This window comes from Lipotes vexillifer, unplaced genomic scaffold, assembly GCF_000442215.2.
Source record: "Lipotes vexillifer unplaced genomic scaffold, Lipotes_vexillifer_v1.1 scaffold554, whole genome shotgun sequence".
NCBI lineage: Eukaryota > Metazoa > Chordata > Mammalia > Artiodactyla > Lipotidae > Lipotes > Lipotes vexillifer.
In genome coordinates, this window is record NW_006794635.1 from 2702312 (window position 1) to 2727513 (window position 25202).

Genomic DNA, 25202 nt, shown 5'->3' on the forward strand with positions numbered 1-25202 from the left:
CAGGGCCCAGACTGTGCTCAGACCTGCTGCTCAGGGCTTTAGTTTCGGGTCACTCCCTTCCTCCACCACGGCTCCGCTGCGGGCGCGTCTTTGTCTTCCCGCCGACTCCGGAGCCCGCGCTTACTGGGGCCTGGTACCCTCTGAGTGGGACCCGCATTTGACCCACAATTTGGGGCCAAGACCTTAACCGCCCACACACTGAACTGAACAGAAATGCAAATGAGGGGGAGGAGGTGTTACCGCGCAGGCCTAGCAAAGTATTGTCCAGATCTCCACACCTCCCGCCTCCACAAAAGGAAGCTGAGGTCGGAGCTGCCTCATGGAGTTACGGTCCAGAACCTGGCGCAGATCCGAAGTTGGGTTCTTTAGGGAGACTGGGGAGAGTTGAGCATTGCAAGTCACCATTGCGTAGTTTTTGTTGACCTTCCCTCCATCCAGGAGAAACATAATTTGTTCTAATTTGCTCCATTAACTTTGTTTTAGGTAGATTCTGAGTCTTAAGGTATTAATCCAGAAATTTGTATCTGGAAACGCCCCCATATCAGGAAACAGTCTATTTTTCAAAACTTTTTAATATGGATTGATAAATAACTAGCTGAATGATAAGATAGCGCAAACTCTGTCCTGCGCTTTGCAAAAGGGAAACAGTCTTTTGGATTTGCTAGTTTTTACTTTTTAAAAGTTTCCTTGAGAAGCCCTGGTTTGTTTAAGGGATGTTAAATATACACACACACGCGCGCGTGCGCGCGCGCGCGCCCGCGCTAATATGCATAGATTTAGGAAATATTCTCGAGGCAACTTTTTAACAACTGGATGTTAAGAACGAAAATGTAATTCTCAACTCTAAGTCAAACTGTGAAAGCTGCTTTTCCAAATCAGTTTTATTAATGAATTAGAAATCTCTTGTCCAATTTACTGGTCAGTAATTGTGTGTATATGCTAAATCATAAGAGAAATGTATGAAGTTCAAGTCTGACGGTTTTTATGATGTGATTTGGATTTCCTTAAAGGATGTTTATTATCTCTTGCCATTTAGTGTTTCCAGTGTTGTAAATACTTTGGAATGTTTACTTTGGGAAGGGAAAATTATTGATAATGGCCCACTGTTCCAAAGAAGAGCTGGATGAAGAGTTTGAACAGTTCATGAAAGAGGTAAGTTTATATTTTTAAAAGCTATATTGTAAATTGTCCCACAAGAAACTCATTCTTCTAGGATGCAGTCAGCCTATCATCAAGCTCTGTCACCTGTTTCCAAAATATATCTATCATCCCTCTAGTTCTCTCCCTTTTCACTGCAACTTACCTAATCCAGGACACCGTCATCTCACTAGGCTACTGCAACAGTTCCCACGTACTGTCCAAGCGTTCCTTCACCACACTGCTGCCAGCATGGTTTGTGACATAAATCAGACTCTGTTACTCCCAATGGAAAACACTATTGGCCTCCCATCACATACAGAGTAAAATCCAGACTCCTTTCTGTGGCTTACAAAACCCTGGATGATTTTGCTCATGCCCACCTCACTGACTATACACTGCTCTTCCCCCTTTTCCATTCATGCCTTTTTTCTCCTCCAGACACGCAAGCTCATTTCACATTAGGAGCTTTGTACTGTTCCCTCTGCCAATAATGCTGTCTATCCCTCTGTCCTTTACCTGGATGGTGGAGATCTCTTTTTAAAATCACTACATAGGAGAGGTTTTTTTCTGTTGATCCACTAAAAAAGTAACTACCAAGTTCCTTCTTATACCATGTACTTAATTCACCATGTAGCTTATTCTCCATGTAGCTCTTAGAACCATTCATTATTTCACTTGTTTAGCTCTCTTTTCTGCCTCCCTTAAGAATGAATGGTCTTTGACATGACAGCTGTATTTTTTTTTAATTGAAGTATAGTTCATGTACAATATTATATTAGTTCAAACAGTGATTCAATTTTTATAGATTATACTCCATTTAAAGTTATTATAAAATACTGGCTGTACTCCCTGTGCTGCATGAAATATACTTGTAGCTTATTTATTTTATTCATAGTAGTTTGTGCATTTTAATCCCTACACCTACCCGTATTTTGCCCCTCCTCCTTTCTCTCTTCCCACGGGTACCCACTAGTTTGTTGTCTATATCTGAGAGTCTGTTTTTTGCTTTGTTATATTCATTTGTTTTATTTTTTTAGATTCCACATATAAGTGATAACATACAGTATTTGTTCTTCTCTGACTTATTTCACTAAGCATAGTACCCTCCAGGTCCATCCGTGCTGTTTCAAATGACAAAATTTCATTCTTTTTATGGGTGAGTAACATTCCATCATATATCTGTATACCACACCTTCTTTATCCATTCATCTGTTGATGAACAGTTCCATATCTTTGATAGTGTAAATAATGCTGCTATGAACATTGGGATGCATTTATCTTTTCCAATTAGTGTTTTTGTCTTCTTAGGATATATACGCAGGAGTGGAATCACTGTATCATATAGTAGTTCTGTTTTTAGTTTTTTGAAGAACCTCCATACTGTTTCCATAGTGGCTGTACCAATTCACATTCCCACTAACAAGGGTTCCCTTTTCTCTACATCCTCACCAGCATTTGCTGTTTGTAGCCATTCTGACAGGTGTGAGGTGATACCTATTTGGGGTTTTGATTTGCATTTCCCTGATGATTAGCGATGTTGAGCATCTTTTCATGTGCCTGTTGGCCATGTGTATATCTTGTGCCCATTTTTTAATCAGGTTGGGTTTTTTTTTTTTTTTTAATATTAACCCCTTATTGGTCATATGATATGCAGTTGTTTTCTCCAGTACTATAGGTTCTTTTCATTTTATCGATGGTTTCCTTTACTGTGCAAAAGCTTTTAAGTTTGATTAGGTCTCATATGCTTAGTTTTGCTTTTGTTTCCTTTGCCTTAGGAGACAGATCCAAAAAAATATTGCTACAATTTATGTCAGAGTGTTCTGCCTATGTTTTCTTCTAGGAGTTTTATGGTTTCAGATTTTTTTTTTTTTTTTTTCGGTATGCGGGCCTCTCACTGTTGTGGCCTCTCCCATTGTGGAGCACAGGCTCTGGACGCGCAGGCTCAGCGGCCATGGCTCATGGGCCCAGCCGCTCCACAGCATGTGGGATCTTCCCGGACCAGGGCACGAACCCGTGTCCCCTGCATCGGCAGGTGGACTCTCAACCACTGCGCCACCAGGGAAGCCCAGTTTCAGGTTTTATACTTAGGTCTTTACTCCATTTTGAGTTTATTTTTGTATTGATATATGGTGTGCAAAAATGTTCTAATTTCATTCTTTTACATGTAGCTATCCAGTTTTCCCAGCACCACTTACTTCAATAAGAGACTGTCTTTTTTCCAATGTAAATTCTTGCCTTCTTTGTTGTAGATTAATTGACCGTAAGTGCACGGGTTTATTTCTGGGCTCTCTATTCTGTTCTGTTGATGGATGTGTTGGTTTTTGTGTTGTGATTACTGGAGCTTCCTAGTATAGTCTGAAGTCAGGGAGCTGAAGTCAGGGAGCTTAATACCTTTAGCTTTGTTCTTTTTTCTCAACATTGCTTTGGCTTTTCAGGGTCTTTAGTTGTTCCGTATAAATTTTAGGATTATTTGTTTTAGTTCTGTGAAAAATGTCATACATGTTTTGATAGGTATTGCATTAAATCTGTAGCTTGCTTTGGGTAGCATGGACATTTTAATAATATCAATTCTTCCAATCCATGAACACGAGCTATCTTGCCATTTCATTGTATCATCCTCAGTTTCCTTCATCAATGTTTTATAGTTTTCAGACTATGAGTTTTTCACCTCCTTGGTTAAGTTTATTCCTATGTATTTTATTCTTTTGGATGTGATTTTAAAAAGGATGGTTTTCTTACTCTTTCTGATAGTTCATTATTAGTGTATAGAAAAGCAACAGATTTCTGTATATTAATCTTGTATCCTACAAAGCTACTGAATCCATTTATTAATTCTGAGAGTTCTTTAGTGAAGACTTTAGGGTTTTCTATATGTAGTATCATGCCATCTGCAAATACTGACAGCTTTACATCTTCCCTTTCAATTTGGAAGCCTTTTATTTCTTTTCATGTCTGATTGCTCTGGCTAGGACTTCCAATACTTTATTAAATAGAAGTGGTGAGAGTGGGCATCCTTATCTTGTTCCTGATTTTAGAGGAAGCGCTTTCAGTTTTTCACCAATGAATACGATATTAGCTGTGGGTTTGTCATAAATGACCTTTTTTATGTTGCGATATGAGTTTAGATACCAACTTTGATGAGAGTTTTTGTCATGAATGGATATTGAATTTTGTCAAATGCTTTCTCTGTATTGAGATGATCATGTGACTTGTTAATGTGGTGTATCACATTGATTGACTTGCAAATATTGAACCATCTTTGCATCCCTAGAGTAAGTCCTACTTTCGTGGTGTATGATTCTTTTTATATATTGTTGAATTAAGTTTGCTAATACTTGGTTGAGGATTTCTGCATCTATATTCATCAGAGATATCAGCCTGCAGTTTTCTTTTTTTGTAGTGTCTTTGTCTGTTTTTTTTTTTTTGTGGTACGTGGGCCTCCCACTGTTGTGGCCTCTCCCATTGCAGAGCACAGGCTCCGGACACGCAGGCTCAGCAGCCATGGCTCACGGGCCCAGCCGCTCCGCGGCATGTGGGATCTTCCCGGACCGGGGCACGAACCCATGTCCCCTGCATCGGCAGGCGGACTCTCAACCTCTGCGCCACCAGGGAAGCCCTGTCTGTTTTTAATATCAGGGTAATGGTGACCTTGTAGAATGAATTTCGGAGTGTCCTCTCTTCAGTTTTTTGGAATAGGTTGAGAAGGATATTAGCTTTTTATATGTTTGGTGGAATTCGCCTGTGAAGCTGTCCTGGACTTTTGTTTGCTGGAAGTTTCTGATTACTAATTCAATTATACTACTAGTGATTGGTCTGTTCAGATTGTGTGTGTCTTCCTGATTCAGTTTTGGAAGATTGTATGTTTTTAGAAATTAATCCATTTCTTAGGTTGTCCAATTTGTTGACATGTAACTGTTTGTAGTATTCTCTTGTGATTTTATTATCTGTGATATTGGTTGTTAGTTCTCCTCTTTTTTATTTTGTTTGTTTGGGTCCTCTTTTTTCTTGATGAACCCCTGGCTAAAGGCTTATCAATTTTCTTAATTTTGGGGGGGACTTCCCTGCCTGGTGGAGCAGTGGATAAGTCTCCACACTCCCAATGCAGCGGGCTCAGGTTTGATCCCTGTTCAGGGAACTAGATACCACATGCATGCTGCAACTAGGAATTCACATGCCATAACTAGGGAGCCTGCATGCCGTGACTAAGGAGCTGGTGACCCCCAACTAAGGAGCCCATGAGCTGCACCTAAGGAGCTGGCAAGCTGAAACTAAGGAGCCCTGGAGCCACAGCTAAGGAGCCCGCGTGCTTCAACTAAGGAACCTGCGACTACAACTGGGGAGCCTGCCTGCCACAACTAAGATGCCATGCAACCAAAAAAAAAAAAAAAATTCTTTATTATTTCAAGAAACCAGCTCTTGGTTTCATTGATTTTTAAAATTTATTTTATTTTATTTTTTTTGGTCTCTATTTTATTTATTTCCTCTCTGGTATTTATTATTTCCTTTCTTCTGCTGACTTTGGACTTTGTTCTTCTTTTTCTAATTCCTTTAGATGGTAGGTTATGTTGTTTATTTGAGATTTTTCTTGTTTCTTAAAGTAGGCCTGTATCGCTGTAAACATTCCTCTTAGAACTGCTTTTGCTACATCCCATAATTTTAGAAAGTTGTGTTTTTATTTTCATTTGTCTTAAGGTATTTTCTGATTTCCTCTTTGATTTCTTCATTGACCCATTGTGTTTTTAGTAGCATGTCATTTAGTCTCCACATGTTTGTGTTTATCCCATTTTTCTTCCTGTAATTGATATCTAGTTTATACCATGGTGATTGGAAAAAATGCTTGATATAATTTCTGTCCTCTTAAATTTGTTGAGACTTTTTTGTGACCTAGAGTGTGGTCTGCCCTGGAGAATATTCTATGTGCACTTGAAAATAACGTGTATTCTGCTGGTTTTGGATGGAATATCCTGTAGATATTAAGTCCATCTGGTCTAATTTGTCATTTAAGGCCAGTGTTACCTTACTGATTTTCTGTCTGGATGATCTGTCCATCTGTCCAATTGGGTATTAACATTCCCTACTACTTTTGTATTATTGCCAGTTTCTCCATTTATAGCTGTTAACATTTGCTTTATATATTTAGATGCTCCTATATTAGTTGCATATGTCTTAATGAATGTTATATCCTCTTTTGTATTGATCCCTGTATCATTATACAATGCCCTATTTGCCTTTTGTTATAGACTTGTTTTAAAGTCTGTTTCGTCTGATATGAGTATTGCTACCCCAGCTGTCTTGTTTCCATTGCATGAAATAACTTCTTCTAATCCCTCACTTTCAGTCTGTGTGTGTCTTTATCTCTGAAGCGAGTCTCTTGTAAGCAGCATATAGATGGGTCTTGTTTTTTTGTCCAATCAGCCACCCTATGTCTTTTGATTGGAGCATTTAGTCCATTCACATTTAAAGCAATTATTGATAGGTATGTTCATACTGCCATTTTGTTACTCTTTTCTGGTTTTTGTACTTATTCTCTGTTCTTTTCTCCTTCTTTTTGTTTCTTCCCCTGTGGTTTGATGATTTTCTTTAGTGGTATGCTTGTGCTCCTTTCTCTCCAGTTTTTGTGTGTCCTTATTGGGTTTTTATTTCTGGTTACCATGGCGTTCATATATGTTGATCTATGGTTATATTCACTTGTTTTAAACTGGTAGTCATTTAAGTTCAAACACATTCTAAAAGTTCTACGTTTTTTTCTCCCTTCGCCAACATTTTGTGTTTTTGTGTCATATTTTATATCTTCATGTTTATCCCTTACCTTTTTATTATAGTTATAGCTGATTATACAATTTTTGTCTTTGAATCTTTGTACTAGCTTATTTAAGTGGTTGATCCACAGCCTTTACTATATATTTGTCATTATTAGTGGGGTTTTTCTTTTCCTATACATGTCTCCTCCTTGTTGTAGCATTTTCTTTTCCACTGAGAGAAGACCCTTTAACATTTCCTTTAGGGTCAATTTAGTATTGATGAACTCTTCTAGTCTTTGCTTGTTTGAGAAGTTTTTCATCTGTCCTTTAATTCTGAATTATAATTTTGCTAGGTAGAGTATCCTAGTCTTTAGGTTTATCCCTTTTGCACCTTAAATATATCATGCCTTTCCCTTCTGGCCTGCAAAGTTTCTGCAGAAAAATCAGCTGTTAGCTTTTGGGGGGTGGGGTTCACTTGTATGCGACTCTTTGTTTTTCTCTTGCTGCCTTTAGAATAATCTCTTTATCTTTAACTTTTAACATTTTAATAACACTTTAATTGTGATATGTCTTGGTGTGGGTCTATTTGGGTTCATTTTATTTAGGACTTTCTGTGCCTCCTGTACCTGGATATCTGATTACTTATTCAGGTTCAAGAAGTTTTCAGCCATAATCTCATCAAATAAATTTTCAACTCCTTTCTCTCTGAGTTCTCCATCTGGGACACCTATAATATGAATGTTGGTACACTTGATGGTATCTCAGAGTTCCCTTAAATTGTTTTCATTTTTTAAATTTGTTTTTTTTTCATGTCTGATTGGGTGATTTCCATTATTCTGTCTTCCAGATCACTTATGCATTCTTCCCTATCACCTAGTCTGCTGTTAATTCGTTCTAGTGTGTTTTTCATTACAGTTGTATTCTTCACTTCTGGCTGGTTCTTTTATATTTTCTAATTTCTTGTTAAAATTCTCACTGTGTTCATCTATTCCTTTTTCAGCATTCTTATTAGTAATGATTTGAACTTCTTATCTGGTAAATTATTTATCTCTGTTTCATTAGTTGTTTTTCTTGTTCTTTTGTTTGAAACAGGTTCTTCTGTCTTCTCATTTTGTTTAACTTTCTCTGTCTCTATGAAATTAAGTGAAACAGTTACCTATCCCCATCTTGAAGGGATGCCCCTTTGTGGGAGTGTCCCTGTGCAGTCTGCATGTGCCTGGTGGCTTTGATGGCAGAGCTGGATCTGACATAAGCAGGAGCTGTGTCTTTCTCCAGGGTGTGCTGGCAGCTATCACTTGGGTAAGAGGTGGGACTGGAGATGAAGGGGCTCAAGGCAGAGCCAGGTGTGAGCCAGGGCTTCTCCTCGCTCAGTGGCCAACACCACCCTATGAGGGGTGGGAGCGAGTCCCAAGGTGCTGGAGCAGAAGCCCTGAGGGTTGGGTCCCAGCTGGTTCTGTTCCCTATAAGCATGTACTCTTTCCTCTCCTAGCATTGTCACATTGTCATCTTTGCCCCAGAGAGGAGTAGTGCTGGAGCAAGAGGGGCTGGAGTAGGGGTTTGGCTTGGGCCAGGCCTTGTGCCAGGGTGGTCATAGGAAACCAGCCGGAGTCCCATGCAGTTTCATCCTGCTTCTTCCACCTTGTTTCGGGAGTAAGGAAATATGTGCACACTCTTCACGAGCAGAGTCTCAGTTTCTTACAGCCCTACTGTCGGTCCCACTGGTTTTATAACCAGCTATGGGGACTCATCTTCCCAGTGGCAGACCCCAGGGCTGTGGCCCCCAATCTGTGGTTCTAGCCACCTACTCCCCAGAGTGGGTTTCCAAGCCTTTTAATCCCCTTCCTTTTCTGTGTCCCTTCCCTGGGGAACAGGTCCCGACCTGATCACTTTTCTTCCCTTCCTACCCAATTCCATATGTCTTTCTTACAGCTTGTTCCACTTAACGTAACAATTTCAAGGTTCATTTATGTTGTCATATCTATCAGTACCTCATTCCTTTTTTTATAGCTGAATAATATTCCATCATATGGATTTACCACATTTTGTTTACCTACTTATCAGCTGATGGACATTTGAGTTCTTTCCACTTTCTAGCAATTATGAGTGATGCTGCTCTGACAATTGTATATAAGTTTTTGTGTGGTTGTATGTTTTCACTTCTCTTGTGTGTATACCTAGGAGTGGGAATGCTGGGTCATATGGTAGCTCTATGTTTAACCTTTGGAGGGACTGCCAGACTGTTTCCTAAACGGCCGTGCCATTTTACTCTCACCAGAAGTGTATTAGTAATATTAGGGTTCCAGTTTCTCCATATCCTCACGAGCACTGTTGTTAACTGAGCGGCCAGCTGTTTTGTTTTGTTTCGTTTTGTGTTTAATGATAGTAGCCTAGAAAGCAGTAGGGAAGATTGTCAGAAGTGAGAATACCTACAGTGTATTAGACAGTAGGATGGGCATTCTCTGTTTCTTTGCTGATCTTTGCCACAGCCCTGCAAAGTCAGTGTCGCCATGCTTGTTTTATATATGTATAAACTGAAAAGAGGCGTAATTTTCCCTAAGCAACAGAACTAGCTTATTTTGAAGTTAAAAGTTTGAACTCAGATCTGTCTGGCTCCAAAAACTTATAGTCCTTCTTTCACACTTTTACGTAGCCATGGGTTTAGGAGGAAAAAACTGAATCTGAGGCAGATTGTCAGAGTTTGGTAAACAGAGAGAGACAGAAAGAGAGAAATGGAACATTTCAGGGTGACAGTGAAGTATAAGACTGTGTGGAAGGTGATGCAACTAAAATTCAGATGGAGTAAAGAATACTTTCTTTTCTCCTCCCCTCATCCTGCCTGGTGGTCAAAGAAGACAGTGAGTTCTTTTTGAAGATTTAAAAATGGCATTCTTACAAGTCATTGGGGTAGAGTTGTTGGGTTGGCAGGTGGAAATGTGTGTGTAGTCATCTCAGAAGTTTAAGAAGTGCCCCAGGTACCAATGTCCTAGTTGGGGGACCATATAGAGTATTTGAAAGTGGACAGGCCTTAGTTAGAGAAACCCAAGTTTGAATCCCAGCTCTGTATCACTTACTGATAGTCGCAACCTGGGCAAGTTGCTTAACTTCTCTGAGCTTACTTCCCCATCAGTAAATCTCTGCTGGATTATTTAAAGTCTAAAATAACCTGAGTATAGATCCTGACATAGAGCAGGCAAGTAATTAATAAACATTGATTTCTCCTCCAGAAAAAGTGTGTAGAATAAGGATAAAAAGGACCAAGAGCAGAGTCCTGGGGAAGTCTCGTGTTAAAGAAAAGGGCAAAAGGGCCAAGAGCTATTAGAGTTGGTTAGGAAAGGTCACAGAGGTGAATTATAACCTGGAGGAGGTGGTGCTGTGAGGTCAAAGGGCGAGATTTGCCCGAAGTGAGTGTTGGTCACCATGTCAAACTCCATGGTATGATCAGGGAGGTGACTGACAGTCATCCTTTATCTGTGGTGTGTAGGAGGCCTGTGGTGACTGAGGAGAGCTGTTTTGGATGGGGACCAGATTTTAAGGGGTTTAACAGTGACCTGGAGAAGTTAGAATGTACATAAAGGAAAGATGATAGGTAGAATGAAAGGGAGGTAGGAGTAAGGAACTTTGCCTGTTTGCTTTGTTTTGTTTTCATTTTTTTAAGTAGGGTAGACTTGAGTGTTCATTCTTTTTTTTTTTTTTCTCGGTACACGGGCCTTTCCCATAGCGGAGCACAGGCTCTGGACGCGCAGGCTCAGCGGCCATGGCTCACGGGCCCAGCCGCTCCGCGGCATGTGGGATCCTCCTGGACCGGGTCACAAACCCGTGTCCCCTGCATTGGCAGGCGGACTCTCAACCACTGCGCCACCAGGGAAGCCCAAGTGTTCATTCTTATACTATACAATTATGCCAGGTGCTGTGCAAGGCCCTGGGGATGCAGTGATGAGCAAGTTTATAACCTGAGGGAAGGAGGGCAAGGAGATTGAGGAGGGAGTGAGGTACAGAGATGCATTAGGCTAACCCAGCAAGTGAGAACTTGGTGAGGCGGGAAGTGGCCCCTCTGCAGGTTCTCCTGGGAGTGGAGGAAAGAATTGCTCTTCTGAGAGAGGAAAGCAGTGTCTTAACGGGTGAGTTTAGTGGTGGAGTGAGGGGAAGGAGAACGAGGGTGGTTTTTGACCTAAGGTCTTTATTTTCTCTGTGAAGAGAGAGCCCAAGTTATTGGCTGAGAGTAAGGGTGGTAGATCAGGGTTAGAGTAGGGGTTTAGGATTATAGTAAGATTTGAACCTGAAGAGTAGAAAAGGACAAATAAAAGTTTATTAAAGTTTATTAATCATTGTGACAAATGCAAATTTCTCTGGTAAACACCTCACACTCAGTTCTTCCTGGTCTTAGAATTTTGTGTTCTTCTAGAGTGATGCTAGGTGATTTTGCTCAATGATTATTTATTCTCAGACCCGAGATAATGTCTAAAAAAGGATTTTATCCTTTTTTTCCTTCCTAATTAGGTTTCTTGATCAAGTTTTTTATTTCTTTGTTCTTATTGTTCATGTTTTTCTCCTTGTTTCGTCTGATTGTTTAATTCTGGGTATGAAATCAGTGTTCAGAGATGTATTCTTGATGTTTAAGTTATTTTGACCCCATAAGTCTAGAAATATATGAACTTATACATAATTGCTGAGAATGTTTAGGTGATAACTGAAATACCAGAGAACAAAGAAACATTTTCAGTGATAAATCTGGGATTCTTGAATTTAAAATTCACTAGCTTATATATGATTTAGCTTTCAGATGATTCTTTTGAAAATTCAAATAAAACACCTAGACAACCTAAAGAAGTGAAGAAGAATGATACAGTGCCATGGTGGATAACTGAAGATGCATTTGAAGATGGTGGTAAATATTGCTGATTTTTAATTTTAAATTATTTGACCACAGGGGGGCAGTCAAGACTTTTTTTTTAAACCCCACATTTGTTCGTTTATTTATTTTTGCCTGTGTTGGGTCTTCGTTTCTGTGCGAGGGCTTTCTCTGGTTGTGGCAAGCGGGGGCCACTCTTCATCGCGGTGCGTGGGCCTCTCACTATCATGGCCTCTCTTGTTGCGGAGCACAGGCTCCAGATGCGCAGGCTCAGTAGTTGTGGTTCATGGGCCTAGTTGCTCTGCGGCATGTGGGGTCTTCCCATACCAGGGCTCGAACCTGTGTCCCCTGCATTGGCAGGCAGATTCTCAACCACTGCGCCACCAGGGAAGCCCAGTCAAGACTTTTAATTCTGGATTTTCTTACCATGCTTTTAATAAATATATAAGGAAAATAATACTAATAGTGTGAATTTTTAAAGTTTGACTTGATTTTCATATTACTTTATGATATATTTTTTTAAATAATAGGGAATCTGTGTTTCTGCATTATCAGATTATTTTACATTGAAATTATCGTTACTCAAGATGGTGAATAATGTTAGGTATATTTATATATTATCGTGTTTAATGGTAAATTGATTTAAAGTGATTTAATAAAATATTCTGACAATGTATTATGTCACTGCATTGGGAAGATTTTAACAAATCTGTAGATTTTGGTATTGCTCTCTGTTAATGACAGTAGAAAAAAATAATTTTATTACCTTAATGGTAAATAACTCATTATTGATTCTGTCTAGCACATACGTATATCTTTTTTGGAACTATTCCTCCTCACATCTTTACAAATAGAAAATTACTCTCTGGGTGTTTTCTTCAGTATAGCTACTATATATGATACTGCTGTATTCACAAGGATCCTCAGACTACCTCTATTAAGTACCTGTGTTCACACTATTTGTGTATCACGAAGCACCATTTTATGAACTGATAGGATTTCTATAGCTCTTCTTTTTCCTTGTGCTCCTTGACCCTCAACAGTAAATAATAAATGTGTTTAATAAATAAATGTTACTGTGAATTTGATAGTCATTTCTCTGTTCTTCTTAACACTTTACAGCAAGGAATTGCCTTATTGAAAAGTTCAGTGTATTTTCATAAATCCATAAACCACGCACAGTGCTAAAGTTTGCATGTGAAGAATTCTTTTTTAGAATCTTTCCCCCTATTGATGCTTGAAAAGGATATTATATGATTAAGTGCTATTGAAATAATTGACAATGATTTGTGACTTATTTAGCATTGAAATCTTTTTCTAGAAAGTAATGAATCAGAGATGGAGTATGCAAACTCACCCTAAAGGGAAAGAATACGTCCTAGACCAACACTTGAATGTAACCTGACTAAAAATATTAAATTTTGGGCTTCCCTGGTGGCGCAGTGGTTGAGAGTCTGCCTGCTGATGCAGGGGGACTGATGCCGCGGTCCGGGAAGATCCCATATGCCGCGGAGCGGCTGGGCCTGTGAGCCATGGCCACTGAGCCTGCGCATCTGGAGCCTGTGCTCCACAACGGGAGCGTACCACACACACAAAAAAAAAGATACTAAATTTTTTTTAAAAGAATGTATCAATCAGAGTGGATTTGATTAGTAAAGGATGCAAAGGATACTTAGGAAGGAGACTTTGACAGTGTCCATTTAAACACAGGGAAAGAAGGTTTCTCTGCCCAAGGGTATAACCTGGTCCCTGGTTCAGTCACAAACATTTATTGAGTTCATGTTATGTTCTGAGTACTTGGCACTAGTATGCAAAGACAAAATACGATTTCTGCCATCAAGAATGTAGAAGCTTCTAAGGGAGAATTGAACTCCCCTTTTGAGAGGAATGCATTCCCAATCTTACATAGACGCCATTAAATATCAGCATTGAGCTACTCCAACCTCATAATTTTGCTTTCTCTTTCAGTTGCCATAAGGACAAAATGTTCTGCCTAGTTAGTGAAACCGTCTAATTCTACTGGTTATACTCTTCATTATAAATAACTGAACTGGATCTTGGTTTCAGTTGTATTAGTCTCTCATGAGGTTGGTTAGTATGAGTCACATCCCTGAGTCCATCTTCAGAGCCGGGCTGAGACCCTGGACAGGTGCCCCGACGGCACCCTGACCTTGGCGTGTATGTTTTCATTTGAAGTGCCTATAGATATATCTCCTGATTTTCTCCAGCTGTGTGGAAGTTATTACTGGATCAGTTAAAACCATTATTCACACAGAGCCATAAAATAATTTGATTCTAAAGCCTTTCCAATAGGATGCTAAGTAGGAAATTGAAATCACAATTTGTAACTTCTCAATAAGGCTTCCATCTAAGCAAAAGTGGTATTTTTCTAATCTTATTATTTGTATCATAAAATGTAGTTATTTTTTCCATATATCAGTTTTTTACAACAAATATATACTGCTAGGGTAAAGAAATGTTGATATAGTATAACTTTTCCAGTGTTTTGTAGTGCTTTTAGAATGAAGAGCAAAACCCTACCCCCAGCCTATGAAGGTGAGCATGGTCTGACGGTTGACTCCTGCCCTGGGATTACTTCCCCAAGTGGGATGGTATACTGTATTAAGTACTTGTGCTTCAAAATCATTTTTAAAAAATCTCGTCTCATTATGCAAGTTTTTGAAATATTCCACTTAATAAGATGCACTGCAGTCAAATAGAATTGTAATTTTTGTTTTGTGAATTTTTGGTCTGGTGGATTTTTATTTCATAGACCAGATTTATTTCATAGCTACTGTCTACTAGTATAACTAATATAACAGTACAACTAGTCTAAGCTAGTATAACAGTACTACTGTGTTGGCATAGTAGTCAAAACAATTCTCTTAACATAAATATCCAACTATATTAAATCCCATCCCAGGACTACTTGGAACAAATGTAAGCTATTTGAAAACAAAGAAGACTCCTCAGCCTATTATGGAAATAGAAGAGGAATCTGCTGAAAGGATTCAGTTTCTTAAGAGCAGTGGAACCTCTATCTTAAGTATTGACAGCTTAGAGGCCAATGGTAAGAATTGTGAGTTGACAGGTTAATTACTATGCTTATAATCAGGATTTTTAGGAAAGTTAACTCATAACTATCTTGGAGCCTCCTTTACTGAAGCGTATAGACAGATTTAATATCTTCCTAGAAGGTTTAGAATTATACCTCTGGAGAAGCTTCATAGCCTTATGTATTATAATGGATATAAAGCTATATTTGAGTAAGAGATTAAGTGAAGTATGTTTCAGATTTTTTGAAGTCTGACTATGTAATGTCAATAAATGCATCATTAAAATTAATTTTTTCAAAATTCTGTGTGTTAATGAAATATATTTGTGCTTTCCATTTAGAGATAGTAGTTCCTGAGCTCAATCATAGTGTTCTTGGATTGGGATTGGACACATTAGCAGAGCAAGAGGAAAAAGAGCAATTTTTTGCCAGGCTTGAGAAAGGCTTCACATCTTCCATTGATTACTCCAGATTAAATAAAGAATTGGATTCTAATGACTCCACACATTTTAAAGCTTTACATAGGTAATGTAAATACAATATAAACTAATCATTGAGTGATTTTTGTGTCTTTATATTTTTGAAAGGCTGGTAGATGCATGGAATTGAAGGGGTAAACATATATAACAGGCAAAATTTAAATCTTAGTTTTAATTCTATTTTCTCTTCATTATTTTGGTCAGGGGTAATGTGTGTGTATGTAGAATATGATTTATATATATATATATATATATATATATATATATATATATATATAGGCTGGAAAACATTGATGTGTATTTGAGAGCCTCTAGAGATCTGAAATATCATGCATGAGGTACTTTTGAAATGAATAGCACATTGCCAAATAGACCTAACTAGGAAGGTAATTTATTAAGTGATTTTCCAGAGATAAAGTCAGTAAGAGAGTCCAGGTAGCTATTATAAACTCAGGGGAAACAGGAACAAAAAGGTAAGGAGGAACCAGGGAGCAAAGACCGATTTGGTTTGTGTCCTACCTTTGTGTATGGTTGACCCTAATGATTATTAGGGGACCTCATTTATCTTGGAAATTCTACTAATTGACTAAGCTCGTGCCTTGTAAGTGCCGCAGAGCTTTGGCATTCTCAAGACTTCTTTGAAACCTTATGTCTTTAATTTCCTCAGTTTCAGTTTTCATTTAATTTTTTAAGTTATAAATGGAAGCCGGATTACAATTTTAAGATTTTAAGAACACCAAACTATATTTAAATTAAGGGTCAGGAGACTCATAGCCTCTGGTCATTAGAGTGCCTGGTCTCCTCAAGATGCTTATTTTCTTAGACAGTGGACAAAGCAGTGACCCTTATGAACTGTGTCTGAGATTTTTACCCTACTTGCAAGCTGACAAGTCAGCCTGCCAGTTTTATGAATGCTGACAATAGACACAAGATTCCTGGGTCAGAAACAAATGGACTTTATTTCTCATCACAAAAGCAGGACCTGAGCGTCACGTTTATTTGCCTTAGTTTCCCATGCCCCACAAGGTTCACGGGGTCCATGATGGCTGTTTGCCAGTGCAGTGGGTTGCTTTACAGGAGAGGGTCACTGAGCTTGGGGAATCTTTGCTTTAGAGTAAGCGGAAACAAACCTGATTTGGGGGCAGAAACATTGCCTTGTCTCTCAAAGTTGCTCACTGCACACAACCCTGAGAAATGACCTAGGAAGGAGGGTCTGTGCCTTGCGTTCTTGGCATACCCAGCAAGAACACCTAGGGACCATCAGGGCCCATGGTGGTTGCCTGTCCTAACAGTGACACAGATTAAACATACACAGGTTTGCTGGCCACAAGTTTTTGCCCCTTTGCAATATTTCTTAACATTTCTTGGTTCTTAACGATATTCTTAACTACTGATATTTCTACGCAAGAACAGCCTAGTCAGAGTGCAGTAGTGTATTGAGTATGCAATGGTATTTTCTGCTACTGTTATTAGAGTTTATGGTTCTTGGATCTGCTAATGATCTCACTAAAGCCATGGTTGGGGGACTGAAAAAGGTAGAACTGATTCTTTGGTTTGAAGGAAGGCAGTATATGAACTAATATATCCAGTATAATTAAAAGTAGCTCTCATCACCTTGCTGAGTATTTACTGGCTCAAGGCTCTCTCTTTCAGCTTCCATTTCAGGATGAAATTGCTTCTTAGCATGTAAATGCTGATTCTGGCAGTTTTTTTCTGGTCTCCACATAGACTTCACTGATTTTTACAGCTTGTGGTCAGTTCCTAATCTTTAGCATAGAAAGGCTGGCTGGGCCCTGAGAAATGTAAATGCACATATTTATGTATAAAATTGTGTATATTTGTGTATAAAATTAAGAAAATGGCATTTTTTCCCCTTTGTATTACTTTGGCAGCTACAATTAGTCTTAGATCCTTTATTTTCAAAACATTTCCCTCATAGCTTCCAAATTTTTAGCTTTTGCTAGAACAAAAGTACTTGAGAAGAAATATGTAATGTTAGAGGTTTTTTAAAAATATACACAAAATATTGCATGGTAATGTATTATTAACATGTAATACTAAATTCAGTAAATATTTGTCCAGTAATCAAGCTAATGTGGAACTGACTGAAGATAAACATGAGGATGAATCAAAACATGAAGAACTGGCAGGTAATTTCATTGGTTCTAAAGTTTACAGTATTTGAAAAGATAATATAGCTTTTAATAAAGACATTGATAAGAGAAAAATAAAAGGAAAATCATATTATCTTGGAAAGAGCTTGAACAGGTAGAGTGAGTTGCCTACAGCACAATTAGAGCTACTAAGAAATTGTTGTAAGTGCAGGACTACTTTATTTGTTGGGAGTGGGTAGTGGACCCATTTGGAAGACAGAAAAAGGACTTTTGTGCTAGGACCAGAAGAATGTGTGCAGTCAGGACAAATACCTCCAAAGCATGGTGAGGGAGGTGTGTCTTTTTCCATCGTTTGACCTTTAATGTGTCTGTGTTTCTATATTTTAAATGGCTTTCTTTTGGTAGCATATAGCTGAGTTTTGCTTTTATATCCAATCTGACGATCTCAGACTTTTAATGGAAATGTTTCTACCCTTTGCAAAAATATATTCATGGGTATGGTTATTTACTGTCTTGCCATTCGTTTTTTTATCTTCCCGTCTTTTTTTGGTTATTGCTTTTGTGCTACATTTTATTGGATTGAGTATTTATACCATTGCATCTTAACCCTTCTTTTGGGTTGTTAGTTGTACTTCTTTGCTGTATTTTTTTCTTAGTTGCCCTGTGATTCACAATATGCATCTTTATCTTATTAGAGTCTACTTTCAAATAACATTATACCACATTACATGAATCTTAACAGTAAACCTCCCCCAACCTTTTTGCTATTTTGGCGTACGTAGTTCTTCTACATGTCTTAAAAACCCCACAATACAGCAGTATTATTACTATTATCATTATTATTATTGCTTTTAACAATCTGTTATCATTTTTAAAAAATTTTAAGGAAGGTAAAAAAAATTATACATATGTAAAAATTTATATTTATCCATGTATTTACCGTTCCCAATGACTTGTATTTCTTTGCATAGATTTGAGTTTCTTTTTTTTTAACTTTTTATTTTGAAATGAATTTTAAAAGTTTATTTTAAAATTAAGATATAATCGACATATATAACATATTAATTTCAGGTGTACAACATAATGATTTAATATCTATACATTGTGAAATGAGCTCCATAATAAGTCTAGTTAACATCTGTCACTTTACATAATTACAAAAAAATTATTTTTTCTTGTGATGAGAACTTTTAAGACTTCTTCTCTTAGCAACTTTCAAATAGTTGCTATCTAGTATTTTGAGTTTCTATCTAGTATTGTTTTTGTTCAGCATGAAAAACCTCCTTAACTTTTCTTGCAGTGCAGGTCTACTAGGAATAATTTCTCTGAGGTTTTGTTTATCTGAAAGTATATTTTGCCTTTGTTTTTGAAGAACACTTTTGCTTGATATAAAATTGTAGGTAGTTTTTATTTCTTTGAGCACTTTAATGATTTCATTCTATTGTCCTCTGACATTATTTCTCATGAGCAGTCAGTGGTAATTCCTGTTATTGTGATTTTTATATATATTGTCTTCTTTGTGGTAATTCCTGTTATTGTGATTTTGTATATGTATTGTCTTCTTTTCCCTCTGTTTTCAAATTTTTCTCTTTAGGCCAGTTTTGTGGCAATTTGATGAGGATGATCTTGGTGTACTTTTCTTGTATTTATCCTGTTTGTTTCTTGTATTTATCCTGTTTGGAGCTGGTTCAGCATCAATTGATTTGTGAATTTATAGTTTCCATCAAAATCAAAAAATGTTTTTGCCATTAATTATTTAAATATCATTTCTGCCATCCCTTGCTTTCTGATCCTAATTACAAGTATGTTCGAAAATTAAATTTTGTCCCACAGGTCACTAAGACTATTTCATTTTTTAAACCTTTTTCTCCTCTCTGCTTCAGTTTTTTTGTTTTTTTTTTTTGCGGTACGTGGGCCTCCCACTGTTGTGGCCTCTCCCATTGTGGAGCACAGGCTCCGGACGCACAGGCTCAGCGGCCATGGCTCACGGGCCCAGCCGCTCCACAGCATGTGGGATCTTCCCAGAGCCGGGCACGAACCCGTGTCCCCTGCACCGGCAGGCGGACTCTCAACCACTGCGCCACCAGGGAAGCCCTCTGCTTCAGTTTTTATTGCAGTGTCTTCAAGTTCACTGATTCTTTTTTCTTCTTTTCTTTAATGTTTTGTTAATTCATTGAATGATTCTATTTTCCTTTTACTCTAGAAGTTTCTTTTGGATTTGTTTTTTCATCTCTTTAGTATGTTTCCAAGTCCCCAACATTGAGTATATTCTGCTGATCCCAGTATTTGTTCATTTCTGGGTCTCCTTCTGTTGGCTGCTGCTTCTCCTAGTTGTGGTCACTTTTTCCTCCTTGTAATTCTAGTAATTTTTTAACTGAGTGTTGAATATATTATAGATTTTTTACATTGTTGAGTGTCTGGATCTTGTTTTCTTCTTTTAAGGAGTATTGAGCTTTGTTCTGGCAGATAGCTTGATCCTTTCAAGCCTTTTCTTCTGCTTTGTTAGGAGACGTCAAGAGGAGCCTTGCTTAGTCTAGCAGAGTTTGACCCTGCTACACATGCTAAGCCCTCCTGAGATTTCCATTGAATGCCCCTACTGGACAATGAGGATTTTTTCCACTTAAGCTGGTTAGAGCTTCAGAATCTCCTTACCCTGTGTGAACTCTGGGAACTGTCTGTCTAGCCTGCAGCTTCCCAGTTATTCTCTGCTCCAGCTGCACATACATGACTCAGTATTCAGGAAAGACTCCAGGAAAGATTCAGAAATCTACTCCATGTAGATTTCTAGTGCTCTATTTCTGCATCAGTACCTTCTCTCTTTATCACTCCCCTGCAGCTTCTAATCACCTTGTCTTTTCTGTACTCTTATCTCTGTATCCTTAACACAGTGAGACCTTCCTGATCTCCTCCTCCCTGCTCAGTGCTCCAGGATATACATACGTTCTAGTGAACGTAGGGCTCAGCTCACTTGTTATCTTTCTTGGGAATCATATTTTGCGCTGTCGATTGTCCAGTGTCTGAAAACAATTGTTTCATATATTTTGTCCATTTTACTCATATTTTACAAAGTCCTTGATATCCAAGATTGTAGAGGAGAAAGTCCTCTAGATTGCATCATACTTAAATTAAAATTCACAGCCAAATTTTCCAACAGGGAATGAAAAATGTCTCTAAAATGTATCTTTTAGATCTTTTACATTGAGAATTGTTTACCTATTTTCTGTTTATGCAAATAATATTTTCAAAGTTACAAGGGTATGCAATATAATAGTAGAAACATATAACATGTGTAACATCTTCCTGTCAAAAGGTCAGAAAGTTAAAAATTAATATTCTCATTGTTTTCCAAACAGTGTGAAAGAGCTGGATATTATTGTCTCTGATATTTTTCATATGAGAACCACCTTTTCAATTGGGTTTTATTCTTTCATTTTTATATAAACTTAATTTCCCTTCGTGTTTCTTTCAGAAATCTCTGATATGCTGTTTTCCTTCCTGTTATTTCTTGTCCTGTCTGTCTCATTTCTCTCTGTGACTAACAGTGGCATTTCCTTCTTGCTTCAAACCTAGTTTAATCATGACAAATTCGTGAGGAGGAGGTTGGTCTTTTATATGTTGGACAATAGTATTTGCCTACAGACTATTCAGTTAGTAAGTGCAGCTAACAAAATGTAGTTTTGAAAAATGCACATTAGATTAGCACTTTTCTTAATCAGAAATAATATTTGGCTTTATTAAATTTCAATTCAGATTAAGTGCAACACAAGCTATAATAATACTAACAAAGATAATTACTACTGCTAAACGTAATGGCTAACACTAATATATACTACATATTATATAACACTTTAACTCTTAATCTCCTCAGCAACCCTCTGAAATAAGTACTATTATCATCCCTACTTTACAGATGGGAAAAATGAGGCAAAGAGGGTTTGTGACCTGCTTTTGGTTCTACAGCTGAAAACAGTAGAACCAGGAATTGAATCCAAGTCTCTGGCTCCTGGTCATGCTCTAAGCACTATGCCACACTACCCAAACTGTTTCTTATACTGCTTCTTTGCAGTGACACAAACGCTGCATCCCCCTCCATTGATTTCAGATAGTTCCCAAATCCCAAGTAGTTGTCTGAGTTCATTGTCATACCCTCCCTTATCTCCTCTCTCCTTGTTTATCATCTTTACTTAAGAAAGACTAATCACTGAGGTACTTAAAATTCAGTGATTCCCACTAGAATATTAGGATCTTAATCATCTGATATTGGTCCTAGCATCTAGAATTTGTCTAATACAGGGTAATTTCTCAGTAACTGTTTTGTGAATTGAATTATGTCTACTGATATTTAGAAAATCCCAGGCAGTGTTCTTTCTCATATAGAAGAGAAGGAAAGGTGTGCTTCTCGTCCTCAGAATGTAGATATTGATGTAGTTCACCAACTCACTTAGCTTATCTACCTAAGTCACAATACCCATGCTGTTCCACCATTGTATTCCTTATGAACTGACATGGAGATGTTTCTGTAAGTAGATCTCACTGAAAGCACCTCTGTTTAACTTAATTATTTTCAGACTTCCATTGTTAATAACATTCAAGTTGTCCCCTCTCTTCTAAGAGAAGACTGAAGGATGGCCATTCCAGAAGCAGACTCTCTTGTACCTTGTGCAGTCTTTCTTCCATCAGGCCATCCTGTCTCTGAATGTGATCTGACTCTTGAAATACAAATAAGATTATGAATGATCAGTTCCACTCTGAAAAGGCCATTCCTGTTCTGTAGCCCACAAATCTCAGTCAGTCCTTTGATTTAATGGCTGTAAACAACGAATTAAAAATTGATGAAGAGATCCTGGCCAGATAGTGCCTGCCCACCTTTGCCATAAGTAGCTTGATGGCATCATATTAACATGGACACACCTTTCCCTTCTGCTACAAAGCCATTGAGATATAATGTGGGACTTTAGCTGAGAAGTGCCCAGGATTAAGAAACAGTGGAGGTCATATAAGGCTAGTATTTACCTGAGGGAGGGGTCAGAGATAGACCTTTCATAAGAACTGCTTAAGGGTTACAGAATAGATACCTATAAAGACAAAAAAAATCAACTTAAAAAAATGGGCAAAATCCAACCTTTTGTTTAAGAGTGTCAAGATTTCACAAAAGTGCTCCCTTTTATAAGTAAGCAATTTTGAGATTTTTGTCTTTAAAAAATCAAGTAATTGAAGTTTGTTTTAAAGATATAAAATTTCTTGAACAGCTCTAGAAATTTTCAGTTGGTTAATTATACAAAATATTAAAAATGTAAAACTGATAACTGTTTGAAAGTACAAAAATGAAACCCAAGTCTTATGAATTGAATTCTCTTTAAATCTTTGCCCAAAAAAGTATATTCTTCAAAAAAGTATTTACTTTATGTTAACATTTAAGTAAATTATTCTTATGCAGACTTCTTTTGGAAATCAGTAATATTTTCATGGAATTTGACTTTTTTGACAGTATGATCCTTGTATTTTTAAAACTATTTTCTTCAGAAAATTATAGTGATGATTTTGAAGATGAGGAGGATATTGATGCACCTTTGACTCCTAAAGAAGAGACTAATTCCAAAGAAAATTCCAAATCAGAAAAAATAAATGTACCTAAACAGGTATGTATCAATTATATGTTTGACAGTTTGGAAACTTCTTTCATCACCTTAGCTGACTGTTGTATAAAGAGCTCAAAATACAGAGTTCTTTATAGTCTAGCTCACTGTTGTAAAGTTATAGGTCTCTTAATACTCAGACGTTTTCTTAACTCAGGTGTAAATTTAAATCTTAATGAAATACATGGCAGTTGATGATTTTCTGAAAGATTTCTTTTGGCAAGTTTCCTTAAGCTTTAGAAATTGAAAACTTCATTAAAATCTCAAGTCTAATTTTTAAACAGGTATATTAAACTATACTTTTCTTTGGTAGGTCTTGTCCTTGTGAAGTGCAATACATAGCTGCCTCAGTATTTATGCTAATAGTGACATTACTGTCTGAAACTTACTGGGCTAAGATTGTAAACTAAACTATTCCATTCACATTAAGTGTTGTTGTACTCTAATTCTCTTGTTTCTCAGTTCTTACCAAGAATTGGCTACCAAGACTGGCTAAGGGTACTACTCCATATTGCCTGCCAGACAGAACTTATCCTTGAAGCTACCTAATAGTAACCAGTAGGACAATTACTATTTGTCATATTGTTTTTGATCTGGATACAGTCTCTTTTGCAACTGTGTGTTAGGACTAGATGTTTTGAACATATATGAAACCATAGACTCTAAATAAAAGCAGGGATCACTTTCTGGGTATTAAGAAATACTCTTATTTTTTAATTTACCTAATACTTTGTCCTTGGTGTCATTATGTCACTCAGTTTGTGGGAGAAAAGAATATGACCTTAGAAATACATGAAGGTTAAAGCGATCTGATAATTACGCTTAGAAAGTTAATGGGATTCATACTTGGAATATGGCAATTACAATACTTTGTATTACAGTAATTTCTACTAGAAAAATAAATAGGTCAGTAGAGGGCACAATAGTTTGGTATATTAAGAAAGTATAGCCTGTATAAAAAAGTGTCCACCTAAGTGTGGAAGCCTAGTAGAGAGCCGTCTGAGTAAGGGTCAAAATAGGAAGGAATGAAAGCTCTGCTCTTGTGGGTGGATCCTATACACTGCCTATCCAAGTGGAGAATATAGGTGACACAATTAGAAAACTTACTCTAAGGGAACCTATAATTTTGACAAATTTCAACTACCTTGCCATTTGATGGCCTGCCTTTTTTGAAGATTTTGTCTCAAAATGTAGATGAAATGATGAGTGCAACTTATATTTGATCATTAATTTTGATCAATAGGGAAAATGGTGATATTATAATAGCAGGAATCTTACGTGAATTAGCCATGTTATCTTGGAGTTCGAAAAGTAGAATTTCTGAGCAAGGTGGATGAACAGGTGGCATTGAGATACTTTAAACAAGGCTTATAAAGGCCTGAATTAATTGCTGGTAATCACCAAGGTTCTGAAGAGACTTCTAGAAGTTCTCTCACAGCTACATTCTCTAGTCTTATAGAATTGTTGGTGAATGAGTGTGATGAAAGAAATCTAGTAAGCACGTTTCGTGATCTTTTCATCATGGAGTAAAGCACTGGCTTTCAAATTTTGTTATTCTTTTTGCATTGCAGTCATTTTGTGTAACTTCAATTTCAAATCGTGTAACTATTTTCTTTTTTTAATTTAGGAAGAAGAGAAAACTGGCATTCTGGCTAATGGTAAATATATATATTCATAAATTTTCATTGGCGAAAAATTGGTCTGTTCAGAATTACATCTAAATAATTCTGAAAAAATTACTATTTTTGTTCTTAAATATTTTCTGATGAATTAAACTTTACAGATTTTCTCAATAATACGTTCCTTATGCCTACCTTAAATTCTTCCTGTTGTATTTAAGAATACTTATTTTTTAAAAGCCCAGCATGCCTTTATGGATAAATTGTACCAAACATTCAAAGATGTAATTCCCACTCAGTTTGTGGGGGAAAAGAATATGACCTTAGAAATACATGAAGGTTAAAGTGATCTGATATTGATGTCAGTCCTTGTTAAACTCTTCCAAAAAATACAGGAAGAGGGACTTTTTCCAGACTCATTCTGTAAGGCCAGCATCACCTTGATACCAAAACCAGACAAATATTCCTCAGGAAAGCTACAGAAAAGCAATTCTATTTACAGTGACATCAAAAAGAATATAATACTTAGGAATAAATTTTATCAACGAGGTAAATTATGCTTAAAACTA

The 25202-nt window shown here is 37.3% G+C and overlaps 1 protein-coding gene across 1 annotated transcript in view; it reads left to right on the top strand.

The window, feature by feature from the left end:
• CEP162 (centrosomal protein 162) overlaps window positions 1–25202 on the top strand; it is a 99119-nt gene that overhangs the window by 252 nt on the left and 73665 nt on the right. The window contains exons 2-8 of the mRNA XM_007467329.1: window positions 1037–1152; window positions 11655–11766; window positions 14654–14800; window positions 15127–15310; window positions 17347–17414; window positions 22902–23017; window positions 24642–24672. Of these exons, the coding sequence (XP_007467391.1) occupies window positions 1096–1152; window positions 11655–11766; window positions 14654–14800; window positions 15127–15310; window positions 17347–17414; window positions 22902–23017; window positions 24642–24672 (715 nt within the window). The 5' untranslated portion in view covers window positions 1037–1095. The remainder of the gene's footprint in view (window positions 1–1036; window positions 1153–11654; window positions 11767–14653; window positions 14801–15126; window positions 15311–17346; window positions 17415–22901; window positions 23018–24641; window positions 24673–25202) is intronic.